Genomic DNA, 12415 nt, shown 5'->3' on the forward strand with positions numbered 1-12415 from the left:
GGGAGCGGCCGCGATAGGCCTAATTCCGCTGCCCCCATAATAGGGTGGTTGATCGGGCCCACAGCCACCCCTGAAGGAAGCTCGGCATGGGCGCAGAGTGCCCTCGGGTCTCCCCTTCTCGACAGCCATGCTTCCGTGGCCGCCCCTCCTCCCAGATGGCGCCATACAATGCCTGTGGGGCGGCACCCTTCTTCTTCTTTCTCCCTGCACAGGCGCAGGGCGGAAAATTCCAGTCTGCCCTTTTCCCTCCCCCCGACAGCAGCAACAGCCAGGCATGGTCGGAAAAATCCAGTCTGCCCTTTTCCCTCCCCCCGACAGCAGCAACAGTCAGGCGTGGGCGGGAAACTCAAGTCTGTCCTCTATCCCAGCAACAGCAGCCACCAATCCCTAAACCCTGCCCCTTCCCCCAGCAACAGCGACAGCCAATCCCTAACACACCACCCCTCCCCCATCCAGCACCTCCCACTGACCTTTCTCTGGCAACCAATCAGAACAGGGCATGGCTTCGACCAATCAGCCTTCCCCAGCCCCTATAAAACTGTTGCCTCTCCCTCAATAAAGTGGACTTGCATGTTTACCTTGTCTCCGTGGTAGTTCTTCTGCCGTGCGCCCTCCAGTCCTGAGAGCCCCCAACAAGGGCCTGGCCTCCCTTGTCCCCAGTTCATCGCCTGCTTCTCCGGGTGACCCCTTCGCCGCCAGCTTCGCCGGGCGACCCCGTCAGCCGAACCACGCAACCCCTGTGAGACCGACCCCTCGTCTGCTGCCGGACCAACCCCTCGTCCCAAGTGGGACCGACCCCTCGTCCAAAGCTGGACCGACCCCTTGTCCGCAGCCAGACCCCACCTCTACCAACCGAGCAAACCGTCACAATGGGGAAAATACATAAGGCATCCAAATTGGAAGGAAGAAATAAAACTATCTCTTTTCAGATGAACAATATTGTGAATGTAATTAATGTCACTGAATTGTACAGTTGAAAGTGGATAAAATGAGAAATTTTGAGTTGTAAATGTGTCACCATAAAAATTGAAGGAAAAAGAAAAGCTAAGGTGCTGGAGGGACACAAGGTACACATCAAGTTTAAGAGCTTCCCTGTCTCAAAAGAAGACTCACATTATACAGAGATCAGTGCCTCTTGCTACCAATTCCAGTTACTGCTTCCAGGATCACCACCAGAGATATGCCATTTAAAAGAGATTCTACATAGCCAGAAACAGCAGCTATGCACATGGGGGAAGTGTAGAGAGATTGAGAGGTGAAAAATTTTTGTGTTTGTTTCTTTTTTTATTATTATTAAGATTGAAATTAAGATTTTTATTATTATTAAGATTTCAATCTTAATAAAAATGACTGAAGTGATGAATACACAACTATGTGATTATGGCAAGTACCACTGATACACCTTGGAAGAATTGTATGTTTTAATATGTATCAATAAAATTAATATTTTAAAAAATTATTTTTGAAAAGATTCTATATTTAGGGAAGCTCAGAGTATAGAGTTCCTGTTAGGTATTTATATTTCCTCTCAGTCCATATGAAATGTATACATCAATGGTCATTTTTATCATAAACAATATTGCTTAGTAAGATAATATACCCACACTATTTTATCAGGTTCCTGAGAAAGACAGCTAAGGAGTTAACCTAAATTCAGATTTTCCTGCAGCAAAGGAAATGGTTACCCTTTGCCCATATCACCCCAAAAATTTCACATCAATACTAGAATATTATCAAATATATTGTCTATATACAGATCTCCCAAGTTGTACCAGTAGTGTTTTTTAGATTATTTTAATATCAGTGTCTAATCAAGGAGCATCACATATTTAGTTTCTATGTATCTAATATCCTTTAATATACTATATATATGTCCTTTAATATATAATATACAGTAGTTCTCCTATTTTTATGTCTTTCATTTTATAAAAAGTCCCAGCCATGTGACTTAAAAGAGAACAGGACTATCAACCTATAATTACACATAGTGAAATTTGTCCCTTTTAGGAGAACTTCTGAGTTTTGACAAATGCATAAACTCATGTAACCAGCAACCCAGTAAAGATATAGAATATTGTTATCACTTCAAAAACTTCTTTTCTGTCCCTCTGTAGTCAACCCCTCCCCGAATCCATTGGCAACAACTGATCTGTTTTTTGTCCCTACAGTTTGTTTTTTCTAGAATGACATAAATTGTACAAAATAAAGCCTTTTATGTCTAGCTTCTTTCACAATATAAAGCACATGAGATTTATCCATGTTATTGTTTATTTTGATTGTTCATTCATTTTTATTACTGAATAGTATTCCATTGTATGAGCAGATCAAATTAGTTTATCCATTCACCAGATGATACACATCTGCATTTTCCCCAAGTTTTGGTAATTATAAAGGCACTATTTGTGCCTTTGTGTGGACACACATTTTTATTTTTTTATGTAAATACCTAGAGTTGGAAATGTTGGGGATTGAATCATGTGCCCCACAAGTCATGTTTGTCTTAGTCCACATTCCTGTGAATGGTGAACCCATTTGTAAATAAGACCTTTGAAGATGATATTATTAGTTAATGTGTGGCCAAACTGAGTGAGGGAAGGCTTTAATACAAAATGGCTTAAGTCCTTATAAGCTAAGGAAATTGGACATGAAAAGAGAAGATAGAAACCCATGGAAATCAGAGGAACAGACGTAAGAGAGATCGTCATATGATAGAGATTGCCAGGATACTGGACTTCCCGTGAAAATAAGCCCTGCCAATACCTTAAAGTAGAACTTATAGTCTTCAAAACCACAAGACAATAAATTCCTGTTGTTTAAACCAACTCTTTGTGTGGTATGTGTCATAACAGTTTTGGTATATTAAAAAAGACATCTTAGGATTGGTGTTTGCTAATTTTCTTTTTCCTTCAGGGTTGTTGATCTGTGTGTGTACATGTGTGTGTGTGTGTGCGCGCGCGTGCACATGTACGCTGGATAATTTGGGACTTTATGGTAGACATTTTTAATTTATGATACTGTAGGTCTTATTTAAATCCTATGAAACATGGTATTATTTTCATTTTAGCAAGCAGTTGGCCCATTTATGTTCAGGTAGCAAGTTCTGGTCTCCCTTTTGTTGGTTCTGGTTCAATGTTCCATTTCAAACCATCCACCAGCAAGTCTGAGACTTAGTTAGTGGTCAACTCAGTAGTTCAGTTCTTAAGGCCTTTCTTGTGCTTTTTAATATTGGATCCACACATGGTCAGTTCAGAGATTTAGCATTTAGGATTATTATGTTTTCATGGTGAATAGACCTTTTTTATTATTAGGTAATGTCTCTCTTTATCCCTAGTAATACTCCTTGTTCTGGATACTACAGTGTGTTTATTATATTAGCCATTCCAGATTCCTTTTGATTCATGTTCCTGTGTTTTATTTTTTCCCATCCTCTTACTTTTTACCTATCTCTGAATATTTGAAGTGGATTTTTTGAAATAGTATAAAGTTGGCTTTTGCTTTTTTATCAGTGTGACACTGTTAAAATGAACTATTTAGACTAGTTATGATTCCATTTTATCTCCACTCTTGGCTTATTACTTATGCCTCTTTCTTAATCCTTTAGGCAATTTCCCTGGGGTTTACAGTATACATCTTTAATTTATCACAGTCTACCTTCAAATAATACTACACCACTCAAAGTGTAGTATAAGAATCTTACAACAGTATACTCCCAAATTCTTCTTCCTATCTTTTGTGCTATTGTCAACATACATGGTACCTTTATGTATGCTATAAGCCCACATACATTACTGTTTTTTCTTTACATAGCCAGTTCACTTTTAGACTGAATAAAAATATTTTAATATATTTTATAGTTACCTTTATTTTACCATACTCATAGTTCTTTATTTCATTCTTCATATCTACATTTTTGCCTGGTATATTCCTACTGTGTAAAGCATTTCCTTATCATTTTTGAATTGTTGATCTGAAATTTATTTTCTCCTTAATTTTGAAAGATATTTTCACTTGGCTGGGTATTCTGGTTTAATGTTTTTATTCAGCCTTTAATGATATCATTCCATTGTCTTTTGGTTTGGATAGTTTCTCATGAGAAGTTTACTATGATTCTTGCCTTTATTGCCCTTATCTATTGTATATTTTTCTCTGACTTCTTTCAAGATTTTATCTTTTTATCTTCTTTTATACAATTTGACTATGATATGTCAACATGTGCTTTTTGTATTCTTCTGAATGGGTTCTCTGAGCATCACAATTCTATGGTTGATGCCTTTCATTATTTTTGGAAAATCCTCAGCCATCTTCTTTTCATATGTTTCTTCTTCATTTTCTCGCTTCTCCTTTTTTGGATTCTTATTATCATGTATGTTAGAATGTTTGCTATTGTCCCAAAGCTTTAGAACATGCTATTCTGTTTATTTTTCACTTTTTCTCTTTTGATTTTAGTTTGGGTCATTTCCATTGGTCTATATTCAAATTTATAGTATTTCCCTGTTTGTTTGTTTGTTTAATTAGGATTCTCCAGAGAAAAACAACCAATAAAACAATGAGATATTGATTGATTGGTTGGTTGGTTGGTTGACTGATTGATTGATAACATGTGATTGTAGGGGCTAAGAAATGTGAAATCTGTAGGGCAGTCTTGAGTCTGAAATCCATAAGCCAGGTTTGCAAGCTGCAAACTCAAGCAGGATTTATGTTGCAATTTGAGGTAGAATTTCTTCTTCCTTGGGTAACCTGTTTTTACTCCTAATCCTTTCAACTGATTGGGTGAGGCCCACTTACCTTATTGAGGGTAATCTCCTTTACTTAAAGTCAGCTGATTGTAGATGTTAACCACATTGTCTAAGAATCTTCACAGCAACATCTAGACTTTATTTGATTAAATGAGTACTATATAGTCTAGCCCAGTTGACACAAAAGACTAACCGTGACAGTTTTCTTGAATCTATTCATCACACCACTGGAGGTATTCTTACCTGTCACCATGTTTTGTTTTTTTATTTCTAGCAATTTCATTTGATTGTTTGTTATACTTTCCATCTTTCTGTTGAAAATCTCTACGTGTTCATGCAAGTTTTCCACTTTATCCAGTAACACCTTTTTCATGTTAATCATAGTTATTTTAAATTCCCTGACTGATTATTTGAACATCTGGATCATCTGTCTGTTCTCTTGATTGCTTTATTTCTTGACAGCATGTTACTTCTTTTTTGTATGTTTCATAATTTTTTATTGAATTCTATACTCTATGTGCAGGGCAATAGAGACTGAGAACATTTGTATTTATGCCTACAAATGGGCACTTTTCTGCTAGGGTTTTAGGGTTTTATTCATTATAATCAGGAGTTGAACTGGGTTTGAGTTTTGTTGCTGTGGGTACCTTTAATGTACCATCTGCTTCAGATTCCTTGATCATGTCCTTGTACTATACAGTTAACATTGACATAATCATTGTCTAGAACAGTGCTGTCTAATAGGAATATAATGCAAGCCTTGCCTCATTCCAGAAATTGTCTCTTTTTCAAGGATTACCTAATCCATATGAATGTATTATCAGTGAATTCTTGTAATATTGTCTTTTCTTAAAGATTTATTTCTTATTTATTTCTCTCTCCTTCCCCTCCCCCCCCCCCCACTGTCTGCTCTCTGTGTCCATTCGCTGTGTGTTCTTCTGTGACCACTTCTATCCTTATCAGCGACACCGGGAATCTGTTTCTTTTTGTTGTGTCAGCTCTCTGTGCGTGTGACACCATTCTTGGGCAGGCTGCACTTTCTTTTGTGCTGGGCAGCTCTCCTTACAGGGCACACTCCTTGCACATGGGGCTCCCCTTTTAATAATGTTCTAATTTCCTTTGTTTTGTCTAAGGATTTATTTTATTCTGTAACCAATTAACTACTACCATGTGCTAAGGGGTTATTTAGTGCTGGATGAAATGTGTTGGGCTGCTCTTGGGGAGTGTATTAATTGTCCATTGCTGTGTAACAAATTGCCACAAATTTAGCAGCTTAAAATTATTGTCATTTATAATAACATAGTTCTGTAGGTCACAAATCCAGCATGGTGTGGCTAAAGGTATGAGCCAAGGCTGTGATTCTCTGGGGCTTGAGGTCCTCTTACAAGCCTACTAGTTATTGACAGAATTCTTCTCTTTCTCACGCTTTCCATTTGGCCCCCTCTATCTTCAAGCCAGCAACCAACAATTCTTATCCATCTCATGCCTTGACTCTGACTTACCCTCTGCCCTCAACCAGGAGAAAACTCTGCTTTTATGGGCTCATGGATTACCCAGATAATCCAGGATCATCTCACTTCCTTAAATCAACTGATTAGCAGCCTTAATGATATCTGCAAAGTCTCTTGTCATAGCTTAAGCATCTTTTGTGGACCCCAGAAATGATGTTCTTAAATTGGTCTATTCCTGTGTGTGTGGGACCCTTGACTGGACTGTATTCTGTTGAGGGCCATTTGATTGGATTGCCTCAGTGGGGCATAGCCCAGGTGAGTCTTGGTCTTCTTGCTGGAATCCATTATGAATAGAAGAGAGGAGTCCACAGAATCAGAGAGAAATGCCCAGAAGCTGAGAGAGAAGGCCCCAGAAGCCAGAAGCTGAAATCAATGGAACACAGAAGTTGAAAGGAGCCACTGAAGCCAGAAGCTGAAAGCAACAAGGCTTATCTGCAAGCAGATAACCCACAGCTACAACTTGGACAGAAAGCATCTCCTGATGGTGCTTTGATTTGGATACTTTCAGGGCCTTCGAACTGTAAGCTTCTAAGTTAATCAATCCCCATTGTAAGAGCCAACCCATTTCTGGTATATTGCCTTAGCAACATTTAGCAAACTAAAACAGAAATTGGTACCAAGAGAGTGGGGTGCTGCTATGCAAATAGCAAAAATATTAAGAGGGTTTTTTTAAATGAGTAGTGGGAATATTTGGGAAGAATTGTGCATTGCTTGATGTAAAATGCCTAGGTTTCTTTAAAAGAGACTGTTTATAGAAGTATGGATGCTAAAGATACTTCTGAGAAGGATTTAGCCAGAAATGGTGAAAGTATCATTGCAAACTGGAAGGAAGGCAATCCTTGTTTTAAAGAGCAGAGAGCTTGGAAAAACTAACTCCTGGTGTCAGATGGAAAGCAGAATTTGAAAGTGACAAGTTTGTATATTTACCTGAAGAGATTTCCAAACTAAATGGAAAGTGTGGCCTGGCTTCTCCTTGCAGCTTATAGTAAAATACAAGAGGAAAAGGGTAAGTTGAGAACTGAACTTCTGAGCACATAGAAACCAGAAATTGATGGTTTGTGAAATTCTGAACTTCCAGAAAGCAAGTCCCCAGAGAATAGTACCAGGTGAGGACTTGATTGAAACATAGTACCAGCCAATCATTCCAGTGTAAGTCAGGATTAAAAATGCAATTATCCATGAAGGATCTGTTCAAAGTCTTACCATCTGACAATTTGGACCCCTTTCCTGGATGCAAAACCAAGTTTTTTGCAAGATCTGTATGAATGGACTCACTACCAGCCTCAACTAAAAGGGGCAGAAAAGGGGAAAATTGAAAGAAAAATGACTGTGAAGGCCATTCTGTGGAAGCTGAGGTCTGAACTGAAGATATCTTCTCAGAACCAGAGAGTGAACCTACCTATATGTGCAGAAAGGGTGAATATGCCCTGGCACTTGAAGACAGAGGGCCTTCCCCACCATTTTTCAGAAAGAGTGTTACCACCCCAGGCTTCGGAGAGGGTAGAGCACAATCCCCAGGGATTGGAGTGAGTTTGGTCACTACCCCATTGTTCTAAGGGTGTTGAACCTGTGTCACATTGAGTGTAGAGAGTCTGGCTGTCAACTCAGTGTTCTCAGAGGGTGGGACCTGGACTTTGGCCCCACCCCAATGCTTAAAAAGGATGGAACCAATAACATGACCATTGGGCAAGCCCTTGGAAAGGGTGGGATTGCCACTCCATTGGGCCCCAAGGACAAGACATCATTCTCTAGATGACTCTCAGACTTTGAAGTGTAATGGAGTATGCCCTGCAGATTTTTTTAACTATTTGGGGTCCATGACCCCTGTTTTCCTTTCAATTTCTCCATATGACAATAGGAATGTTTATTCCATGACTATCCCTCCTTTTTATATTGGAGGCAGATAAATTGTTCTCAGTTCCACAGGTCCACAGCCTGATGGGAATTTTGTCATAGGATAGGCTACATGCCTATAACTGACTTCAATGAAACTTGTGCTTAATAGTGTTACTGAAATGATTTAAAGCTTTTTGAAATATTGAGAAGGAATGAATGTAGTTTACATATGGAAAGAACATGTATTTTGTGGGTCCAGAGGGTGGAATGTGGTAGTTTCCGTATTTTGTGAACCCCAGAAAATTGTGCTTAAATTGGTCCATTTCTGTGGGTGTGGAAACTTTTGAGTGGATTGCATTCAGTTGAGGGCCCTTTGATTGGATTGCTTTAATAGGGCATAGCCCAGGGTGGGTCTTGGTTCTCTTGCTGAAACCCTTTATAAACAGGAGAGGGGAGGCCACAGAAACAGATATAAATACCCAGAAGCTGATAGAGAAGGCCCTGGGATCCAGCAGCTGAAATCAGTATAACAGAGAAGCTGAGAGGAGCCACTGAAGCCAGAAGCTGAAAGCAACAAGGCTCAGAGGAGAGGAGAGAGTTGAACAGATGCCACCATGTGCCTGATCACCCACAGCTGCAGCTTGGAGAGAAATCATCTGATGATGCCCTGATTTGGACACTTTCATGACTTCAGAACTGTAAGCTTCTAAATTAATCCCTATTGTAAAAGCCAACCCATTTCTAGTGCATTGGCTTGCCAACATTTAGCAAACTAAAACATCCCTTTTGTCATGTGATGCAACATGTTTACAGGCATCATGATGGTGTAAATGTTATTAAGGCCAAAATTCTATCACAGAGAGATTTAGGGGAAATAGCCATTATGGAAGAGAAAATTAATAATTATGAAATTGAAAACTGTAAGGAAGGCAAGGAATAAAGTGTTAGAACAAAAAATAAAAGACACAGGAATGCTTCAACAAAATCAGCAGTTATAATATTCCTGATAAAGTAGCATTTTAAACTTAGTGTGAGACAGAGCCAGTTTCCAAAGAGCACTTGCCAAAGGACTTCAGAAGATAATGACACCTGCAGACAGCATCAAAAGATGAGAAAAATTGTGACAAATTCCAGGTATCAGAGGAAGAAGTGAGTTAAATAGGGTAAAGGGGAGCTGTGGCTTGTTATGAGGACTTATAGGTAAGCAGGGGCCCTATTATCCATGGAAAGATGTATGGATTTTAAGTGTAAAGAGTAACCACAGGAGAAAACATTGAAGCATGAATTCTAAAAATTTCATCTGAATCAGAAACTTTCTTTAGAAATGTTAAAAATATTGACACCTAGGTAGTTCCCCCGATCACCTAGAATAGTACATGAAAATCAGTTTTTAATAAGCTCTTCCAAAATCCTGATCCATACCTAAATATCTAAAATGACACCTATTTCATTGATTGCCAATGTTATTATACATAAATTTTCATAATCTCTACATTCTTCCTTGACCTTTCTTGAATTTTGTAACTATTCAACAATTATCTAAATTATTTACTTCTAATGTGTATTATTTTCACTTACAACCATAGAAATCTTATTGTTTGGATATAGAAAAAATCTTTTCTTTCAGTTTTACAGTTGAAGGACAAGCTAATCAGCTATCAAGAAATGCCCACTTATGAAAAATTTACTACATCATTTACTACTTTTTTTCTACATCAGAGAATTCTTAACAGAGAGAAACCATGTGAATATCAGGAATGTGAGAAGACTTTTAATCAAGGCTCAAAGCATGTTCAATGTGAGAGAATACATACTACTGGAAACCCCTACAAATGTAAAGAATGTCAGAAAATCTTTAGTAATATACATCAACTTACTATACACCAGAGATTTCATGTTGATGAGAAACTCTATGAATGTAAGGAATGTGGGAAGGCCTTTAGCAGTAACCACCAATTTACTGTACATCAGAGTATTCATAAGGGTAAGAAAACATATAAATGTAGGGAATGTGGCAAAACTTTTTGCAGTAATCCATACCTTGTTCAACATCAAAGAATCCATAATGGTGAGAAACCCTATGAATGTAAAGAATGTGGGAAAGCTTTTATAGCATATGGAAAACTTATTCAGCATCAGAGTATTCATACTGGTGAAAAACCTTTCTTATGTAAGGAATGTGGGAAGGCATTTAGTAGCTTTTCATACCTTGTTCATCATAAGAGAATTCATACTGGTGAGAAACCCTATGAATGTAAAGAATGTGGGAAGTCCTTTATACTAGCTCACCCCTTGTTAAACATCAGAGAATTCATACTGGTGAGAAACCCTATGAATGTAAGTAATGTGGAAAGACCTTTACTGTATATGGACAACTTTCTCAACATCAGAGTATTCATACTGGTGAGAAACCCTATGAATGCAGGGAATGTGGAAAGGCATTCAGACTTAGTTCATTTCTTAATGCACATCAGAGAATTCATGCAGGAGTAAAACCCTATGAATGTAAGGAATGTGGAAAGGCCTTCAGTCATGCTTCATACCTTGTTCAACATAAGAGACTTCATACTGGTGAAAAACCCTATGAGTGTAAGCAATGTGGGAAGGCCTTTAGTACAGGATCATACCTTGTTCAGCATCAGAGAATTCATACTGATGAGAAACCATATGAATGTAAGGAATGTGGAAAGGTCTTTATTAGTCATCATCAACTTACTATGCATCAGAGGGTTCATACAGGTGAGAAACCCTTTGAATGTAAAGAATGTGGAAAGGCATTTAGAGTACATGTACATCTCACACAACATCACAAAATTCATATTGATGTGAAACCTTATGAATGCAAGGAATGTGGGAAAGCTCTTAGTCATGTCTCATACCTTGTCCAACATGGGAGGATTCATACCAGTGAGAAACTTTATAAGTAAGAAATGTGGCAAGGCCTTTAGTTCTGGCTTATACTTTATTCAACATCAAAGAATTCATACTGGTGAGAAACCCTATGACTGTAACAAATGTAGGAAAGCTTTTACTGTGTATGGACAGCTTATTGGACATCAGAGTGTTCATACTAGTGAGAAACCCTTTGAATGTAAGGAATGTGGGAAGGCCTTTAGACTTAATTCATTCCTTTTACTGAACATCAAAGGATACATACTGGTAAGAAACCCTTTAAATGTAAAAAATGTGGGAAGACCTTTAGGTATAGTCCAGCCCTGAAAGCACATCAGAAAAACCATATGGATGTGAAACCCTAAGAATTTAAGGAATGTGGGAAGTCCTTTTTGGGTGGCTTAAACATTGTTTAGCTTCAGAGAATTCAAATGGTGAGAAGCTTTTAAATGTAAGGAATGTTGATAGGTTGTTAGAAAATAAGCTCACCTTTCTTATATTAAAGAATATGTAATGTAATTTAGAAAACATAAGAAAATCTTCATTTGGCATTCCTGTTTATAGACTATCAGAATATTCAAACTAGTGCTGATTCAGAAAAAGATGGGAAACCTTTACCTATGGCACACATATCATTCCACCAACTTACAATGTGCCTGACATTAGGCACCAAACTTATCACCTCTGAGCATGGTTTTAAAATTGTGATCATAGAACCTATTATTTATCCTTGCAAAAGCCTGTGCTCAGTAATTTTTGGGGTTTGTGTGTGTGTGTGTGTTTTGTACCTGCTAGTGAAATTTTGAGAGTAAGAACCTACAGGTGTAGTTACTTTAGAAATGTCCCTATATCCATGCATCCATTTTAGAATTTTAAATAAATCTTTCTGAATAGAACTTTGTAGAAAGAAAGGAACATGGGAGTTTATTCATTTAAAGCTCATCTCTTAATTTGCAGCAAGCAATTCTTGAATGATGCCCAGTGTTTTACTTTTTTAATCTTTTTTGTCTTTATTTATTTTTTAATGTTACATTAAAAAAATATGAGGTCCCCATATACTCCCCACCCCCCTCACCCCACTCCTCCCCCCATAACAACAACCTCCTCAATCATCATGAGACATTCATTGCATTTGGTGAATACATCTCTGAGCACTGCTGCATCTCATGGTCAATGGTCCACATCATAGCCCACTCTCTCCCACAGTCCACCCAGTGGGCCATGGGAGGACATACAATGTCCAGTAACTGTCCCTGCAGCACCACCCAGGACAACTCCAAGTCCTGAAAATGCCCCCACATCACATCTCTTCCTCCCACTCCCTATCCCCAGCAGCCACCATGGCCACTTTCTCCACACCAATGCCACATTTTCTTTGATTACTAATCACAATAGTTTATGAATAGAATATCAGTAAGTCCACTCTAATCCATACTCTAT

The 12415-nt window shown here is 38.4% G+C and overlaps 1 protein-coding gene across 1 annotated transcript in view; it reads left to right on the forward strand.

The window, feature by feature from the left end:
- The window catches only part of ZNF30 (zinc finger protein 30), a 38641-nt gene extending 27301 nt beyond the window's left edge, over nucleotides 1-11340 (forward strand). The window contains 4 exon segments of the mRNA XM_071208989.1: nucleotides 9711-10358; nucleotides 10361-11006; nucleotides 11008-11215; nucleotides 11218-11340. Coding sequence (XP_071065090.1) covers nucleotides 9711-10358; nucleotides 10361-11006; nucleotides 11008-11215; nucleotides 11218-11340 — 1625 coding nt within the window.
- Nucleotides 11341-12415: the final 1075 nt, after the last annotated feature.

Source organism: Dasypus novemcinctus, chromosome 18, assembly GCF_030445035.2.
Source record: "Dasypus novemcinctus isolate mDasNov1 chromosome 18, mDasNov1.1.hap2, whole genome shotgun sequence".
NCBI classification, from domain to species: Eukaryota; Metazoa; Chordata; class Mammalia; order Cingulata; family Dasypodidae; genus Dasypus; species Dasypus novemcinctus.